The following is a 21825-nucleotide window of genomic DNA, read 5'->3' as shown; positions in this document are numbered from 1 at the left end:
TTTATTTTGTTAATATAATTTTGATAATATAATAAGCCATACAATATTTAATAATAATAGTTTGTATCGTTAATTTACTGCGATTTCGATATTGAAAGTAATATCGGTTGTACATGATATTCTGCATATCTAGCTTTAACGAGCTATTGAGAAAATTCAAAAATTTTAATAGACTTCGTATAGTAGATATCAACAGGTCTGATATTCGCTATGTAAGCCATATTACACATATATAGAGACTTATTGTCAGCGAGGTCAACACTAACATTAAAATTTAAAAAACATTTATTCCAAAGAAATTTTATATTAAACAAAATAAGAATATTTAACTCGTATGATATTGTGAAATAGTAATTATTTTGATTAAATTGTTCGAATAAGATGAGATTTAATAGATCCATTTTGTAGATATAAATCTTAACATTTTTTTATTATTTTCAAATAATATATTCGGAGATCAAATTCAATAATTATATTGTCAAAAATTATTTTCTATTTTTTTGTTGAACAAATTCGTTTAAAATAATAAGTAGATTATTGTTTACTGTTGTCTTGTTGAAATTTATTTACTTTTAGTAAATTGCTGATTTTGTCATTTTTTTGTCTTGATGATACTTCCATTTGATGGACAAAGCAAAAGCGGAAATGAAGAATGTGACAATACTCAGACGTTGAAAGAGTAAGATGAATATGTTGCTTACGATCGACAAAAAAAATGATCGTCGAAACATAAAACCTGAGCTATATAGATATTGATATAAAACGTATATAATTAATAATAGTTTATATATAATTGATTCTCTTTGCTTTGTATAAATATCAAGTTATTGAAAGGTTATATGATTTCTCATATTTTTTAAAAATTCCGTTCTTAGAAAGAGATGAAAAATTGAAAAGCGTTGAAATCATATTCAAATTTAATAAGGTTTAATAATCTTTGCCAATCTTATCCAATCTGTATGTATAAGTAGATTGCATAATATCGAGACATTTTGATACGAAAATGTAGCAATGCCATCAATCTTGTTTTGTTCTCCAACATCCACATTCCTAGAACTCATTCTTAATTATCTTGAATTATCGATAATTTTGAAATATTTTTCCTATAACGTATAAACTATGAAATTTCGAATCGATGACATATCTTAAAGCACCTCACATACATAGTATTATAATATAATTCAAAACATGTAGACTCGTTTTTTGTTTTCGCAAAGATGATTATCAGAAAACTGTATTCTTTAATTTAAAAAATTTGAAATTTATTATTAGTACTTATATGGATATATTGACAAGCAAAGAGAATTGAGAAATTATATCATGATGTTTACGCTTTTAGTAATTAATATCAGATGAAGTCCAGATTCTTAAGCAGTCGATTAGATACGAGATGACATGATAATCATGCAGTTTTTATCGGTTGTATAAACAATTATGTGCAAACAAATATGTGCTTAATTAACAAATATCATGCGCGACTTATTTAATTATAGGAGAAACTTTATTTATACTGTCTTATCATTCATTATTGAATGCTTGATTGAAAATAATTTACAATCGTTTTTGAAGTATGTGTACCATAATCGCTTAATCGCTTCACTATGACCTCGTTAATTAACCTTGAAATCGAATTACGACTTTATTACGTTCTGGAGTCTTGCATTCACGCTTTAAGAGTGCGTAAGAATATTCGCAAATTGCTATTGGCTCTATTTGACGTTCTAAAACATAAACGAGATATTAAAATATTTTGGTATTTTGCGATAATGTTGAGATTGAGCTCATATTGCATTCATCCGGTTCATTAAATGAAGCGTCATTAATATTCAGCTTTCATGACAGAATCTATAAATTTATTTTTGAAGTCAATTGGACGATTGATCATATTGAGAAGTTATCTGTAATTCTAATAAATCTTGAAGAAATATATTTTTTTACTTTCAAAAATATTTAAATAAAATATTTAAATAAAAAAACATTTGAAATATTTTATTGAAACGTAATTCTTGAAAAGGAATACGATAGCATTTAAAGTACCACGAGGACAGATTTAAGAGTTGTCTGTTGAAGATTTCATTTGTGTACCAAAGCTATATCTAGAGAAAGTTTTTATTCTTAGATTACTCAATTCCTGCATTTTCCTCATATCTTATCTTGCTGTAGAAAATCACCGTCAAATTTTTGAACAAGAATAATGTTACTATTAGAATAGACTTAATAGAGCTTAAGCCTTTGAAGATTTTCAATATTGAATCATTTCGCCTGGGCAGTCATTTTGTGGGGGTTACAAACATGTTTTTCGTGTTGTCTGCCATGTAATATCAAATACTAACTATGATTAATGATTAGGAAGTTTAATATACAGCCCGGGTTAAATAGCCAAACTTGAAATATATATTTAGAATCTTAAAACAACAACAAAAATTCTTCTAGAAGTATGCTAACAAACGCTTCGTTCAATAAATATTTGTCCGTATTCTGAGTTTACATTTATTGCTAAATGTGCTTCTAAATAAATACAAACATATGTATGAAAACACATTTAAAGGTACATTTAACGACAATTATGAGCTTAGAATACGAGTTGTTGACTTTATAAGTTACAAAAGTATAAGATTAAATGATGTCGAAATGTCTTTTTTTCTTGTTTTGAAGATCGAAGATTATTGATAAGCTGTTTGATTACTGTAAAGCAATAAACAGAATACATCTAGATTATTTCGTTATTATTCATTCGTATATAGTTCTCTAAGTTTAGGAATCAATATCTCTTGAACGAAGCGTTTGCGAACATACTTCCAGAGGACATTTTTTTTATTTTGAGATCCTAAATGCATATTTCAAATTTGGTCATTTAACGCGAAAATACCGTGTATAAAATCGATAAAGCTGTTTGTACACTAACTGTAATTAATAAAAACAATCAGTGTCTTTTATTGACAGTAATATATAATTTTATCTTATTCAGATCAAAAATTAATTAAATGACTTATTTTTATATTGTTATTAGCCGTATGCGGCAATCAAATAGAATTTGAAATTCAAAATTAGAAAATACAGGATTTCAAAATTCTAATATTCTATTTGATTCCATAAACGAAAATTAATTACTTTGATAGAGAGTTGAATAATAAAATAAACAGAGTTTATATGGATTTAACTTTAGGGGAGAATTTTAACATTTACAACTGATGTAAACTTGTGTATATACTTAAGTGTATTCATTATCTTTATGGTTTTTTTAACGAATTTAGTTTGAAACTTTTTTACAAACCAGATATAGATATCTGTATTTGTATATATCCGTAAAAAAAACGTTATTACCTCTCCTAAACCATCGTAATGAACGTATACGTTGATTCCGTAATCATAATCCAAGTTAAACACATAGAAGTTTTGGTGTTTTAAATGTTGTTATAAATTTTTGAGTCGAATTCTTTGTAAAAATTATGAAATCACCGATAGTATTTTCAATAATTCAATCATGGTATTTTTTGCAAAGAAGATAACGAAGTTAAAATTAAAATCCTCCTAAAATATTTTTATAAATAAGTATTATTTTCATATTTATGTAGTTGATTTTTTTTTTAATTAAGTGCCATAAAACTCTCATTACACAAAATATAACTAAGTTTAAAAATTTTGCTTACATGATAAATATAATTGAAAATATATCAGTAATTAATACTTAAACTGACATTAATCAATTTATTTTTATTTTTATTTTTATTTTTATTAGCTATACAATACCTATATTAATTTAAGAATTTTTTATTTGTTCTCGTGAATGAATATTAAATTATTTCGACACAGAATAAAATTGAATATGTAGTCTATTCTCATAATAAGAAAAGAACAGGCTGAATATGAATCTGAATGTGTAGATTTATAATCTCGTCTTTGTGATAGTTATGTTAAAAAATCTATATGCTAATTATAAATTCTTTAAATCTTCTCTTTTTTATATAAAGGAAAGGATAATCTTTCGAATAAGCAAGATAATCTTTAAAACGATATTCATCATAAAAAGTTGTTAAGTTTTCTTTTGAAGACTTATTTATCGAAATGTTAATTTTTCAAAAATGTCTTTCTCTCTTTGATATACGTATTGGTGTATATTTCAGTATATTTTCAGTTTATCATATGTTAAAAGAGAGAGAGAGAGAGAGAGAGAGAGAGAGAGAGAAATTCAAAATGAATAAATATTTTAGTTTAAAATTATGAAAATTTTGAAAATTTATAAAAGGTCAGTGCCTGCTGACATAATTGTTTTACAGATTTACACAGATTACATTCTATGTTATGATTGACTCTTTTCTTTCTGCTAATAATTCGATTTATAATATCAGAGTATAATAATTTTTGATTTATAATATCAGAGAGTTTTTTTTATATTTTAATTTCTTTTTAATCAACTTATTTCCATTTTTCGCAATTAATCGATTAGGTTTGATCGATTATTGCTAAAAATTTCAAGCTATCGCTTTTTTACGATTCGCAATTAATGCACAAAGTACGAGGACAAAAGTCTTGCCGTATTCGATGCACAATCGTGCATCCTTGGAAATAGAATGAACGTCACGTTAATGATAAATCTTATGATAACAGCTTCGATACGAGATGATGCGATTGCATCATGACCGCGTGACAAGGCAAAGATATATAGGATAACGATGATCATCATAATCCTTTCTATCTTCACAAAACGAGATCTTCTTTAGGCTTGTCGACAGTATTGATTATATTTGTATATACTTCTTATTATATCGCATAATTTCTCGGTATACATTGGAATAATTAATTTCGAATGCAGTAACATCGCAAATTCACATAGAAATGAGAAGTAATCAACGAAGTAATAACGAACATTGTTACAATCTAGGAAACATTTAAGGATCATTCGATAATCATTGAATTGACATAATATCATCTGTCAACTACTTAGATTTTTTTTACAGATCTCTTTTGATAACACTCTGATAACGTGTTTCAGAATAAGATATAATTTAGTTAACTTGTTTTGTTTTCATGAGTTTTCTCATTAAAATTTCTTTCTCTTCGAATGCTCTCTCCTATTTGACACTATAATAATAGTGTAAAAAATTGATATTACGAGAGATTAGATTATCTTGCTATGTTCTCTCTTATCGTGAAACGAAGCTTTACACCTCGTATTCTTGCCATTAACATTGTGCGTGATCATAGTGTTATATTTAATTTATTTTAAATATTGTACGGCCTGAATGCAATAAAGTTAAAAATAAAAAAAAGGTTTTGATTAAAAGAATATTCTCGTTTATTATATATTTTTCTTTTGTTATTCAAGCGCTTAAAATAGATAATTAAATATAATTTAAATTGTATTTACAATATACATAATAACTTGATACTTTAACTTTTTATTTAAAATTGAGCTTTTTTGTGCAAGTATTTCTTCATTTTAAATATATCTGACGAAGACTCATCTGCATCTTTGCAATGACATGTAAAATGATAATAAAACGTTTTATTTTCATCGTTTGTACACGTGCTATAACACGATCATAAAGTGATAAAGATACAAAGAACGGTTCATATAATCAGTCTTGAAAACTTATGTTCCATATGTATTCAGCATGTCGTTGATTTAATCCTTCTCTAGATATCGAGAATGTTCTCTTGTTATTTAATTATACGAAGGATTAATCATGCATTGACGGAGTTGAATATATTTATACATCTGCATTTTGTATTTATAGTCTCGAAAGAAAAAACAGATATCACACAAATTAAGAATTCTGAGGAGTACTTGATTAACATTTAATTTTCGAAAATTCCTCAGAATTAAGTTACATTTATATATAACAAGAGTTTGTGAAACTAATCAAGAAATTAACTTTCTTAAATATTAGATTTATTGTAATAAATTATCATTCGAGTAACTCTTCCTAAAAATGTTACAATCCGCGTGCGAGGCGTGTTTGTGGAGGAAATTGTGCAACATGTCACTTAAATGAAGCATCATAATTAGCGAGCGAATAATCGCGAAGCTAGATGAGAAAAGCATGGTAGAGTCAATCATGCAACAGTATTTCACAATGTTTCACAAAAGACGATTTCATGATAATTCGATTTACAATACTCTAGCAATTGAAAAAAGAAGATTGTGTCACATATCTAAATTATTTCTTCCCTTTTATTGTAATTTGTCTTTATATATATATTCAAATCTAAAGTACAATAAAAATAAATGTTAATAATAAGTAAAAATAGAAATGAATAAATGTGTAGGTAAAAATTTTTACTAACTTCTTGCGATTCTCTCTTTGCGATCAATATAGACTTGACATACATAGTTTTTCAAACACTCAAGGATTATATTTACATATATTTACATATACATATTTTTATAATCTGTATACTATTTTTTAAATAAGAAGATATTTATTATTAGATTAGATTATTCGCTTTTTTGTCGGAATTTATTGCAAGGAATTTGTAAATGCTTTCTAACGAATCAGCCGACCTTGCTAGCTGCTTGCATTAACGGCTCGCGTGATTAGCTAGTGATCGGCACGTGAGACGAGCCTCCCGCTGTTTCCTTATCAGAACTTGCTCACGAGATCGATATCGGCGTGAGCAAATACAGTGCGCAACAGTGGCATGCGTATATGTAGTCACGACATCATACGTAAATCACACGTGCACCGAATTAGTTGTCTTATGATTGCGGATCATGAGGCAGACAAACAGTTTTATTGTCGTACTAAAACGGCTTACGAAATAAAACGTACGGCAGAATATTTCGTTCGCGAATTAGATGATTCATTGCGCAATATATAAGACGTGCGATTTCGATCGTGAAAATCATCTGGAGCAGCTTCTGTGAAATTTATGTTGTGCTTATTCAAATTATTCCTCACTCTCTCGACTTTATACGGATTTATGAGGAAGCAATTTGGCAGAATCGTTTGGTATAATTAGTTTAGAGATTAGTCATTATTAATTTAGAGATTATTTCTTCTTAATAAATATATAGAGAAATAGAAATATAGAGAAATCGCGGAAATCTCTTTATATCTTTATATACAGATTGTAAAAAAGTAATTTTAATCGCATCGCAATTTTATCAGCATTGCAGGGGAAGTCTCGTGTTTATCAGATATTTATCGATTGACTTGATCAAGACATTCGCTATTTTCTCCAGAATTTCGAATTTTTTTATTAATTATGTGTATCGATTCTATCGACTTGGTGTAGTTAATCAACTAATAATTAGTTTGTAGATACGATTACGTATTCTCTGACTGTGAAGACAATTATTTTTAAAAGACAATTGCAAGAGAGTTCGCGCTCGCTCACCAGAAAGAAATATTTCGTTATATATAGTCGAAGGATTAAAAGATTAGATTACAGAATTTGTGTCGCGTGTACTGACAAAAGAAGATACGGGAATCTCATAAGACGCTACACTTTCTCGCCTCTTAAAACGCTGACCTGGTATAATTACACGCTTTCGCCGCGGAAATTTTTTATACGCGGCAAAAGTTTCCGTAAATCATGAACAGAGAATCATTTTCACACAAAACGCCGAGACCGTCGTAAATGTGTGTAATTGGCGACGATTCAACATGATAAAACATACAAGCAATGTCGCGTCGCCGCCGGATTTATTGTATGAATCACCAAAATAATCATAACATAATGGAAACATATCACCGCGAATTTTTTCTCACCGACAATTATCTCTCTTATTGAAAACTTTAAAATCAGCGTGGGATAAGATACCTAAAATTAAATAATAATTTATTCCAAAGAACGTGATTTTTTATATCTATAATATTTTATTTATGAGATTTACAAAATTTTAGTTATAATTGACAAAATCTTTCTTTATCAAAAAATATTAGTTTATATAACGTGAGTCAAAAACCTGGCGATTTTCAAAATGAAATAAATAAGTGAAATTTAATTTAAATACATTTATTTCTAGCCATATAACAATAATGCATTGGAATGCCATTTGAGTATATTTATCTTATTGATTTTTTTTTAAATTAAGACAAATTTTTACATTTATCAAATGTTTTCCGCATTTACCTTACATTGCCTTAGTCACGCACATTTCTATCGCTGTTTGCATTATATTTTCTGGTATAACTGTAATTTTTTCCTCTGTATTGATCTCGAGTTCGTTAATGTACAGGAAAAAATTACAGTTATACCAAATAATACGGCGCAAACAGCGATGCAAAACCTGTATGATAGACTTGAATATAGACTAGAACAGTGTAGTATTGATAAATAATATAAACGACGGAGAACATTTAACAAATGTGCTGTTTAAAAAATGAATGAAGTAAATTAATATATTCAAATGGTATTCTATATCCTATTGTTATATGGTTGTAAATAAATATTTAAGGTAAATTTTCCTTATTTATTTTATTTTAAAAATCGTCTCCGAATAATTATTAAACTGAATAATTTATAATTAAATTTTGTAAAGCAACAATTGACAATTTTTTATAAAATAAGAAATGAAGCATTAAATTAATTTTTTCATTACAAAAAGCATATCGTATCACGATTCTCAAATGGGCATGCCATTATAGTGCTATGTAGTATTCAGTCTTTTCATTGCTTGTGTGTCATTTGAATTGATGACAATGTTAAGAACCGGAAGTAGAAAGGAATTGGTATAACTCGCTATTCAGGAATGGCACGGACCGTGCCAGTTTGTCGACCTGTAAACGAGGTCGCAGTGATGGGTGATGGGGTCTGTGGGTCACTCCAAGTTCCCCTTCTCATTTCGATGACGATGACGCGCCGTGAATAAGAAGCCGGGAGCGTCGCGAGAGTCATTACATCGTGAACGAGTCCTCTGTGCCGGGAATGAGTTACGATTCCGGTGTAGAGACGAGACTTTCCGTGCGAATTTCTGTCGGATGATGTAGCGAGTTTTAGCACGCAGTTATCGACTTTCCGCGGAACCAGTGACGTTAAAATCGGTGATTTTCCGTAAACTCTCTCTTTGGCACGTTTTGCACTTCAGAGAAACGCATAATGGATTACTAATGTATTATTTGTTTCGATGAATTATTTTTTCTAATATTTTCCTTTATTACACTTCCAATACTTTGAATTGTATGATTGCCAAGTGACATTGCCAATGTTTATATTTCAAATCTAATAAAATCACATAAAAAAAAATAAGAATTATTTCGGAATTGTAATTCATTAAAAAATAGAAATTTATATCTAAACTGTATTAATCACTCAAAAAAATATTTTGCTAATGTAGATAGATTTCTAGAAGTCTCAATTAAAATTTATCGCTACTTTTTGCATCTGTTAGAATATTGTTTGTCACGTATTGAATTTATAGCAGCAATATTCTAGCAATACCTCTAGAAAATTTAGATCTCATTGCCAAATATTATCACAAATATAATTTGTCCTTGACAATAGGCTTTAAAGATAGGCATCGCAGACAAATTTTCTGTCTAAATTACACTAATAGTACAGATATAAATTCTGTTTGTCATTTAAATTTAAGTGCAAAATATATGCAGTATCACAGTATTTGCTAATAATTTATCTGTTTTAGTTAATTTTTTACACCTAGAAAATTTTTGTTGAAGTTGCAAGATCATTTTTTTTGTGTGATCTATGGTATCTCTTGTCTGATATACATATATTAGGCTTGTTAATTATTTTTGACAAGTATTGATATATAATCTTCTTGATATCGTGATTTTGAGTCAATTAAGTTTTCGGGACATATTTATTTATTTATTAAACGTTTTATTAAAGTTTATTTGTCAAACGGTACCACAACAGAAATTAACAGATTCAAAGTAACGTAAACTTTGTTTTTTATTTTGACGGTAATAAATTCAAATTGGTAACATCAAAATGAGATTGATCACATATGATATCATCATAAAGTGAACGATTTTAATTGTATCTATCAATCTAATTCACGTCCATCAATTATTTTAAAGAAAAGAAAGAGCCTGAGCGTAACAAAAAGAACGGAATATTGTAACAGTTTTTTTCTGGATGAATAATTGCGAGCTGAATTTTTTTGAATTGTTCGACCAGTTAACCTTGTCACTATGATAGATTTGGCGATATGTGCGATGCTGGCGTAAGCTCGCTGGCGTCGATTGTGACTGATAAAGCGATTATCATTATTTTTTCAAGTATATCTGAATGCGGCTTGTTTCGCATATTTCTTCATTGTTCGTTGCGAATAATCGTTCGTTGTTTTACCGCACAGTTTGCATATAATTTTTTTTCTCAAGGCAACTCGCGAGCTTTAAAATAAGACATGTTAGTAGTAAAATTACATGCTGCAATTACAATATTTATGTATTATTTATTATTGTATAATCTCCTTTCGAGTTCATGCGATTTGCATAGTGTGTATACTTTTTTAACTTTTTTAAAATGTTCTTGTGTAACCATATGCAATATAATATGACATATATTTTATATATATTGTATATGACTGAATGTACGTACATGTAAGTTGTTATTTAATTTTTATAATTTATTATTTATTATTATTTATTATTATTATTATTTATTATTATTTAATGTTTATAATCTTTCTTTAAAATCAATCTTTATATAAAATCAAATAGTAAAAAAATAAAAGGTCTATATAGATTAAAATAAAATAATATAAAATATAATATAAAAATAAAACAAATATAAAATATCACATTTGAACACGGGGAATTCGATATTTAATATTTTATTAGAAAGCGACCGCAATATCCAGATCCAGCAATCTTTTATAATGTATAAATTATTACTAATATATTATATTTTAATGTGAGATACATCAGGCTTTTATCGATCGATTACGACACGCAAATATATTATATATCCAAGCTGCATTCCAAACAATCATATAATACTACGCTTCTAAATTATCTGCGAAGATTACAATAGTAAGAAAACACATGTAAAAATATATAAAAATTATACGTTAATTGGAACTTATGATTTTATCATCAGTATCGTGTGTACTGCACAAGTTTGAAATGATTAATTGTATAAATATTGTAGTTACATTTTATTTGACTAGACCTTATTGTTAGTTAAAGGCTTGGTCAATTTGATTGATGTTATTATATTTATTTTGGCATTGTAATTCAGAAAAATTTCGAGAGATCTCTGTTTTGGAATGCCATTATACAAACCGGCTTTAAGAGCTGTGAAATATTTTTGCAAGAAGAATTGTGCTGTGTTGGCAGACGTATTAATTTTATCTTAACAGACGCAAAGCTTCATATCGACATTAATTCAGCGATAACCAATCAAGCACTCGATCGTTTCAACTTGATTATATTTCTGCTTCTGGCTAATACTATTTATTTAATTTGAACCGAGATTTTTTTTAAATGTATATTTGGTTATTTTATATTTAAGCGATATGTGCGTTATCTTTAGCATTCTGAGTCGATTTTATAATCAAATCCCTTATGTCACTTTGTTATTATGTCGATAGTCCTGTTAATACGAGATATTGATTTCATCTGGACATTGGAACTACTTTTTCTTTTTCTTGGCATTATCCACGTCAAATGTGAAAACGTTAATTAAAGCGTTCAATTAGTGGAACAGATAATGATACGATATTACTGACGCATATACATTTTTTTTTTTTTTTTTTTTTTTTTTTTGCTAAAAACACTAACTTTGTAATAATTTTTGCTGCTTTGATATGTATCTTGAAAGATTCAAATGATTAGCATTTAATGGTTTATAAATGGTTATTAAATGGTTTATAAATGATTTACAATTTTATAATCTGAAAATGCACGCGCGTGAACTATTTTAGGGAGATTAAAAAAAGTTCTTAGAAAATAAAGACTTCCACAAATTAATCGAATATATATAAAATATCAATTTATGATAATGTATTTTTATTTATCTCGAGTTAATTCGAAAAAATGCAAATTTTTATTTATTAGATTACAGTTGAGTGTAATACTTAAATGATGATCGATTAAAAATAAATACATTTTCGATATTGAAACTTAAGAGATATGAAATTCAGCATTTAATTTCAGGTGAATTTTACTAGATTTCTAATTTAAAAATTAGTTAAAGAATTAGAAATAGAAATATATAAGAGAGGAGTATTATATTATTTTATTAAAAATATTATATGTAGAATATAAATATAAAATTTTTCCCAATAAAAATTCAATTTCACATTTCAAAGATTCACAAATAAACAAAATGATGACAGTTTTTGTATAACATTTGTGGTGTACACATTGTACACTTGTATCTCTGTATCTTGTATTGCATATTGATCTGAAACTATCAAAGCACTCTTTCATGATACATCATTGACTTATTTAAAAAAAAATTCATTTTTCATTGGCCTGTTCTTTCTAGAAATTTTATCGCATTTTTTTTTCTTAATCTCGGGGATAGGCAGGTGCGATTCGGGAAAAGTGTATTGCATGGAAAAGGAGTGGGTGCCGCGCCGGTGGGGCTCTCACGGCGTGATCTAATTGGCCGATGTAAGCGAGGTGTTCGCCTCTAAGTGTTGCGAGTTCGACCGTGTTTGTAACAGTGTCAGAGTGACCGTCACGTCGTGTACTCGACGCGACACAATACCTCGACGGTGATTTTCCGGACGAGCCGCTTCATCTCGGAGATTCTTCGAGGATCGAAGGACCCTTCTTGCCGAGCGATCGCAATCCCGGTAATCCACGTGACCTGTAACATGGTCGAGAACGGCATGACCTTGGATCGGAAAAAATCCGAGATTAAGAGACCCGAGGTCCTCGAAGTTGAGGCCTCGCCTCCAAAAGGTTGGTAAACAAGCGTTTTTTTATGATCGCGAATTAACTTTGCTCGGGGGCGCGGCTGAATTCGAAGTATGTACCTTTCCAGGCGGATCAAATAAATCACATAAATAAAAAAAGAGCACATAAGTAAACAAAAAATGAGTTAATTTTAATCTTTAATTCTGTAAGAACGCACGAATATTATATGCATATTGTACGTTTTTATTTGTTACGTTCTGATTGTTACAAATTAACATAAGATGATTTTTCCGTGTGCGTGTTATACGTATTGGAACCTGAACTTTTGTTGAGATTATGTCGAATTCAATCTTTAAGATTGTCGATCAATCTGTATAATAAATAGTCTCTGCATTCCCGAATATGCTGAACAAAAAAGATATTAACAGCAGATGTTATATAGTGCAAAATGTAACTTGATTTTCGATGTGTCGCATAAAAGTAAGTCTATGTAAAATAGAAATTGAACCAGCATAAAATGACAAGATTCTGATTTTGAGAACCTTAATGACTCTACTTTCGTTGTAGTGCGATTATTTTCGAATAATATTGCTCGATACTTATAAAAGAAAATACGTTTCTAAATCTTCTTTAGATTAATATGTAACAAGGTTAGAGAAAACAAAAATATATTAACAATTCTTGAGGAAATTGCATGTTACAGACTAATTAAACTTTACTAATTAAAGACTAATTAAAGATCACTATTTGGCAGATTACTGGCTTAATATTAATGTAATTTTAAATGCCTACATCAAACTTCTGATACTTCTCGTATATCCACATTTCAATAAAAGGCGCTTAACCACATATATATGATAAATAGATGTTAATTAATATTAATCTAGAATCTATATATGATAAATAGATGTTAATTAATATTAATTTAGAATCTAGATATTTAAGAAGACGTTCTAATTTCAAAAAAGGTAAAAATAGAATGGTAATCGTAAAACTGAGCAATAATCGATGCTTGGTTCGATATATCGTTGATACATTTTGAATTCACATATTAACATAATTTGAGAAGGATTCAGAAAAGTGTCCTATAGTTATTTATTTTCTGTATTGTATACACTGGCTGCTATTTGCTTTTTTCTAAGAAGACTGTCTTTTTCTAAAGACAGTCTTAGAACATAAAACTTATGAGAAATACTTATAATGTGGATAAATAAAGCTCTCAACTGATTTATATTATTAAAAGGAGATGTGTAAGAGACTTAAAGAGCTAATGAGTTCGTGTTTAAATATAAAAAATTATGTATTACAATAATATTGAGGATATTAAACAATTACATTAAGTCGCAATGGTTATATAATAACCTGACAAAATTTAAAACTTGTATTAAACAGTATTTGAAATATGAAAGTTAAAACTAGTATTGAACAGTGTTTAAATTAATCTAACGATTATTATAACTTGCGACCCGTTTATTTTATACTCAAAATTGTTTATTAACACGCTGAAGAAGGTTCGAAAGATTGAATGGAAACGTTCGCAATTTAAACACTATTCAATACTAGTTTTAATTTTCAAATACTGTTTAATATAAGTTTTAAATTTTGACAGGTTATTATATAATCATTGCAACTTTATGTGATTGTTTAATAATCTCAATGTTATTGTAATACATAATTTTTTATATTTAAACACGAACTCATTAACTCTTTAAACCTCTTACACATCTCCTTTTAATAATAGAAATACTTATGTTGTATTATAATATATGTAAATAAAATTATATTTAATTCAGATAATTCTAAATATTTAATCCTAGATAAATTAAATAATTTTTTAATACAAGGAATATAATTTCTAACTGATCTGTCACAATTTGTGATGGACGTAGACTGTTACATAGGTGTTACTCTCGCTTTCGAATGCAAGGTCAATGTTAGCCACAATGTTGGAATAGATAATTAGCGAGTTTGTTAATTTTGTTGAATTTATTAATTTCTTGAGTGCGATCAGTTACGTGGAATCACGTGATTTTAAGATTGTGATAATCGTCAAATTAATTGATGTTACTTATATTCAATGGATGCATGAAACAATGTTAGTGCCATAATCTATACATTTTCTAAGCAAGAATTGATTAAATAACTAAAACTTATTTTTATCATGTTCAAATATAACCTGTATAGATTCTTCAATATAATCACCGATATTTTCACATGATTAAATGCTTTATCCACTACAACTGATAGTAACATTATTTCGAAATGTATATCAAGTATTAAATTGTAATTAAATTTTCAACTAATACAATAACATCATAGCATATAGTTAGGTATGTTTTTAGAATGAAAAAAGAAATCCTAGAAAGTTTTTCGAGTACAACGTAAAAAAAAAAATTTATTGTCTATTTAAGTTTATTGTTACATAATAATCGACCTTTATTTTTTCTGATTTTTATTTTAAGTGATAATTGTCAAATTATTTAATGTTACTTATATTCAATGGATGCATAAAATAATGTCAGAACTTACATTTTTTTAGCAAGAATTGATTAGATAGCTAAAATTTATTTTTTATTACATTCAAATATAATCTTTATTCTTTCAGAATTTTATTTCAAGGTAAATGTTGGTTATTCTACATCAGTCAGCACTAAATTTTATCTTTAACTAAAAATTAATTTTATTAAATAAAATAAAAATTTTTATATCTGGATTTTATGATAAAGATTTAAAAAATATGCAAGAGCATGTTTTTTCAATGCAGATTTCATGAGAAAATATCCAATATTCGCAATTAACTGCAAATAATATCGCGTAAGACTTTGCATTTCACATTTGCAAAACAAACAAAATTTATGATATAATCTGGTATGCGCTTATTACAACACGACCAGTGCCGACGTTTATGTAAGTCGATCGATGCGAATCACTCCGTTCGATGCATTCGCGCGTAACTGTTCCAATCCGGAAGTGATGAGATCACGTGACGGCATTCTCTGTGATAGGATTGCCTGGATAATGACAGTTAAAGCCCTCACTGACGGTTTTACGTAAGATAATTACCAGGGATTCCAATTAACTCACTTTCATTATATAGCTCTCGAATCTCGCGTTGTTTGCGGCTTTCGGTGAAAATGTAATCCCTTCTTTTTACGCAACTCTCATTCTGTCGCGTTTTTTTCAAGACATATATCGCGGATTCGACAATGAAATCATGAGTGCAGAAAACGTAACCATAAGTTCAGACGGAGATAACAAGTCGAGCATTGCGAGATAGTAGCTATAAATTATTTTCTTATCAGGAAGATTTTATCGACACTTACTTCAATTCCGGATATTAATTTTTGTTTTGTAAAAAAAAAATTTTGTACTTAAAAAAGAGAATTTAATTATGTTTTTATTGTAGTATCTATACAACAAACAATCAATTAATTTTCTACAATTCTCAGTAATTTCTTAGAATTCAGATTGAAACCTACTTTATTGATAATTATGTGAGTCTTTCTTACTCACAATCAAAATTTCAATTATAACAGGATTTGATTTTATCTAACGAGATTCTTTGTTGTATATATAAAGAAAGATATATATTTTTACAAAATATGTTCCTGATTAGTACAGCTTCGTGGATTTATATCATTTTCAATGAGAAAAATAAATAAGTGGAAGCCGTGACGAACAGTGAAGAATAGCATGACGGTTAAAAACCGTAATTGCAGGACGGATAATGTTAACATCAGCATACGAGACAAGATTTATATACTTGCAACGATAACAGAGAGACGCTTTTGTTTTTTTATATTTTCCACGTTCCATTAAACCGTGACGCCGATGTTCTCATAATCTTTTAAAATTTGCAAAATATTTTTTCCTTTTTTTCTCATTTGCATTCAAGATAATTCCTAATTTTCTTTATTCTATTACAGTGGTTAACAAAAATAATATTTAAAAATACATTGAGAATGTCCAATGCGTATCGAACTTCATTCCACATGATTGCTTATCAGTAATCACGATTTAGTGATACATAGGCTAATATGTATTTTAACAAGATTTATTATTGAAAATTTACAATGATATTAATTTGAAGAAGAAGTATTTCTTAATCTTCGATTAATTGATTATCAGATTAGATTTTATACGATATATCTCTCTTATCTTTGATTTTCCTTTTTATATTTTTTATTTTTAGTTCAAAGTCCAAATCGATTTATTAACGCTTCTTGTGTTTTTATTCCTTCATGAACTTACCCTAGTAAAGAAAAAAATGGAGCGTTAACCGGCATTATCGAGAATAATCGCATTCACAGAGATTATTCATCAATGAGAACAGGAACAGCTGTCTGGATTGAAAAGTAGTTAAAAAAACGTGACAACCGTTAACCCGTTACAAATCAATTAATTTTGCATCTTCCCGATAAATCTTTCAACGTTGAACAGACATTAAACATACACATGTGTTAAAGAAGCGTTCTTGAAATTAATTATCCAAGCGATTCAATACGCTTGATTTACGCTCATCGCTAATCTAGCTTATTAATATTCTGGATCTAGATAACAGATGCAAAAATTCTTTTATTGATAAATAACGATAAAGTAGTGATTTATTAATCTTTGAAATATTGTTCGCCGAATTTATGTTTTTATTGAAATCAAGCAATTAAAAAGTAAAAGGAATAAAAAATCAATTTTTCAAGAATAATATTCTGAATTTAAAAAAGAATTAATTTAACATTTTGAAAAACTTTAGATATTAATTTAATAAACAATATTTATGTGTATATCTGTCAATATAAGATGTGAAATATCTTGAATTTTTTTTTATTCTTTTTAAATGTTTATCTAATATTTAATTTCTTTTTTTTAATTACTTGTATCTCGCACAAAAGATAATGCTAATGCGTAAAAATTGCAATAATTTTACGAGGCATGATAGGTACTTCAAATACGAGTCTTTTTGATAGATACTGTGCGGTACATATTTATATGTGCGATAACTTCTTTGATAATGAATCAGTCATTGTTGTAGCTGCACGCATATCACATGAAACAGCGAAGGTCTCGAATTGGTCACCATATGTTTTTACATCTGCTAACCAATAATAAGCTTTTTAATATGTATCTGCAGCTTGAAAAAACTTGCTAGTCAATGTAGATAACAGGTCAAATCTCTTGTGTCACACCCGCCGAGTGGTTACAAAATGCATATCAATTATTTGCCACTTAGCTGTCCGTCATTAGAGAAGTCCACGTAAGATTACATAATGCTTATGTCGTGTCGGTTTGTTTGTTTCCGTTAATTGTTAAGATAATCAAGATCTTGTTAAGATAATTTTCTCAAATAACTCGAAATGGAATCAGAAATAAAAAAACAAAATCTTCCGGTAGTTTAATGCATTTTAAGACATGTAAATTATAGTCAAAAATTCAAAGTTTTAATTGCCAAATAAAAAAAAGCACGTATTAAAGGTTACATCCATTATTAAACAATTTTTTGCGTATTTTTGTAAAATTTTCATAAAATTATACCAAATTATGTCAATAAATCAGTGTTATTATTTAATCATTAAATTTTATTGTCATTTTATTATCATGAAAAATTAATATTTTTATTTTTTTTTTTACAAACTTTAAATATCTTGTAGCAATTTCTTACCGTTAAACTTGATGTCTCTTTTATGTTCTTAACCTTGAAAGCAAATAGGAATGGTAATGTATGCTTGTCAGTCATATCTGTTTCTATGAATAAAGATGTATATCTCAGTTAGGTCACTTACAAAATTCTATTTCAGTTCTCGTTATTGTTTATATTCATGATGCCGTTAAAATCGTTTACTTTTGAATTGTATTTTTTTTATACATTTGAAGTACGAATATTTATCTAATCCAACATAACTTTGTTTTCGGTGAAAATTTTCTTTCCATTATTTAACGACAATCTCATTAGGAAATTCTTTAAAAGTATAATTTAAATTTGCTAGAAGTATATTTAGATTAGTTTAAAATAGTCAATATCAAAAATATTAATACGTAAGAAGTTATTCGAACTGTGATAACAGTTCCAAATTTTTTTCTAATGTGTGTAGCAAATTTTTAGAAATATATAGAATTAAAAAAAATAACAAGAGTTGAATTGATAGTAAAAAATTACTTATTCTAATATTTTTTTTTTATGAGAATTCAATGACTTTCTCTCTCTTTTATATTATTATATTCAGCAAGAAATGTTTTTTTTTTTTTTTTTTATCAACTCACGTTTGAGAATTTATTTTGTGTCTGCGAGTTATTTCTCAATTACAAATCTATGGAAAGAAATTTCTCAATTGCAATTTCTCCTAAACCTGCGAATGTATTTCTATTATCGTCAAGATAAATATTATCACGTATTTTAACGACATTATATTATCATTTCTTGTATCGAAACGATATTTAAGATCTTATTACAAAAGTCTTTTATTTGGGTTTTTTTATTATCATACCAGTTTTTACTTACATAAGCGATTTAAAATCGAGTATGTAGAGGATCTCGTGTTTTTCTAATCATGTGCGTCACATTGATTTTGATTGATATTTTCTGTTAAGTTTTTTAATTTTTCTAATAGATTAATTTTAAATTAATAAATTAATAATTAATAAATTACGATTCTGGTAATTATGAACTAAACGTGAACTCAAAGATACTGTAAGGGAAGAAGAGCAAATTATTTTAAATATATTTAAAAATATGTTTAATTAAAATACATTTAATGGTGTTCTATATTTATGTAAGTTTATTATATTAAAATCTATTGATATATATTCACCAATATTTTTTGTTAAACAAATTCTTAAAATAAATGAAAATATACCAATGTCTGGATGATCATAATGAAAGCAAATTTATTAATAAAATGGAAATTTATTTAATCAATTTGAAACGCCTTAGGAATTTAGAATCTGAATTTTTAAACGTGTAAATATGCAATAAAATTCGTGAGTATTATATGGGATTGTATTATATTGTTTCTCATTAACTGTTCACAAAGATTATGAGTTTTTATTAACATTATTACGATTCTAGAAAGTGCTAGTGCATTGCAGTTATCGATACCGGAAATAATGCGTCTTTAATCATCAAGTGCACTTCTATTATATCTTAGTCTAATCGACTATGCACACATCAACAATAAATTATCGTGATATAAAATAATAAATGCTTTGCCATTCTGTCTGCCATTCCATATGGCATTTCTCTTTTCATTTTTTCATTAGCAAAATGGTTTATTAAAATAAATGATAGTTCGGCTCATCGATTCAATTATGAAATTAATTGTTATATATAATAATTGTAATAATTGTTATAGTAACTTTAACTGATAGCTGTCTATTTTGAAACGAAATATTTGCATGCGCTAGAAAATTTTCGAGAAACTGTAATATAAAAGAGACTTTCCAAATATAAAAATATTTATTTAGGAAAATAGAATACGTGTATATATACACATATATATTATTATGATTAATTGCTGATTAATTACAAAGTACAAATAAAAGTAATTTCTCTCATTAGAGATTTCAAACAGAATTAGTGTAATCGATTGTAATGTTATAAAATAATATTATATTGATAATTAATTGTGCAGATTTTTTAAGATATGAATTGATTGTTAAATTAAATTACAAATTGTAATTTGCAGCAATTTAATTCTAAAATTATAGCTATTTCTAACTCTGGAAATTTCAACGTGATGATTAAGCATACTTGACATTTGAGTAGCGGTGCTCCAATATCAAACCGTGATTGATAATAGAGTCGGTGTCGGTGGCATACGTGTTTACCTCCTTCGCGCTAATTACACTTGTAACGAGCTTAAAGTAAACAATATATATATATATATATATATTGTTACACTGGAACAATTTCATCGAACTGAGCGGTATACAAATAGTACAGCTTACATAATAAATTACAATTAATGGTGTGAGGAACTAATACGAAACCGGTTTAGTGATATTTTTTATGTTGGATCAGTTACTATATGTATATTCTTTTTGCGCACTCAGAAAATATTAGCATGACGCGAAATAGTTTTACGACGTAGTATCACCGGTGATTCGATTATATAAAATAAAACTGGCATGGAATTGTATGTAATTACTACTGTTGTTTATCACTAATAAGGATCATTATGTATTTAACTTTTGTAGTGCTTTGTAAGTTTAAACGTTTGCAAAAATTATTATCTGCAACTATATAACAAAAGAATTTTTAACATATGTTGAAAATACTTGAAATTTTTCTAATAGCGCGGAAATTCACAAAAATGTGTAAAAGTGGTTATTTTATAACTGTTATTTTAAATAAAATTGAATTAGAGATTAGATTATTATTATTATTATTACTATTATTATTATTATTATTATTTATAATGATTTATTTTAAGATTTTATTAACAAAAAATCAATTTATTTTTGTTTGTTTATGAGCTATAATTATTTTTTGTTAAATAAAAAGATTTACATATATTTACCTCAGAAATTTTCTCTTTAAAATTACATTACATTTCGGTAAAATATCTAGTGTACAAAATAAAACTTAGTTTTATTATTATTATTATATTTAATTTATTTTTGGCAGTCATCAATGAACGCATATGAATAATGCGGAAATGTGTTAAAAGTTTATCGGACGCATCATGCGGTTGAAATTTTTTGTTTGCAATTTATGCACTAAAAATAAATCAACTGTAACGCGTGATTATGTTATGAAGACGGAATTAGATTAGAGTGAAAGATGAGTCTCTAATTTTCGCCAGAGAACTTAGACCTTGGACGAATTGCTGGAAGGATCGCTTACACCTTGCATCATTGTCAATAATGGCGCCGTGGCTTTGTCAGTAATTTGCATTTAATTTTATATTGCAGCGTAAGAAAGAAACATCAGTTTGTGGAATTTAGTTTTTTTTTTTTTTTTTTTTTTTTTCAAGATTTCTCGTTATATTAAGCAGAAGAGTTTTGCCGCAAAAGGCCCTGAGAAACGATTCACAGGATGTTTACGCGAATCGTT

General features: G+C 27.7%; 1 protein-coding gene across 2 annotated transcripts in view; it reads left to right on the top strand.

The window, feature by feature from the left end:
• Positions 1-12571: 12571 nt before the first annotated feature.
• Positions 12572-21825, top strand: part of Picot (putative inorganic phosphate cotransporter protein picot) — a 36141-nt gene continuing 26887 nt past the window's right edge. Inside the window, exon 1 of one of the 2 annotated variants that reach the window (XM_072889295.1) lies at positions 12572-12824. In XM_072889295.1, coding sequence (XP_072745396.1) covers positions 12737-12824 — 88 coding nt within the window. In that variant the 5' untranslated portion in view covers positions 12572-12736. The remainder of the gene's footprint in view (positions 12825-21825) is intronic. The other variant, XM_072889297.1, reaches the window with a different exon arrangement.

Source organism: Anoplolepis gracilipes, chromosome 3, assembly GCF_047496725.1.
Source record: "Anoplolepis gracilipes chromosome 3, ASM4749672v1, whole genome shotgun sequence".
NCBI lineage: Eukaryota > Metazoa > Arthropoda > Insecta > Hymenoptera > Formicidae > Anoplolepis > Anoplolepis gracilipes.
The sequence above is the reverse complement of the archived record's forward strand: the minus strand, read 5'-3'. Positions and strand labels throughout refer to the sequence as shown.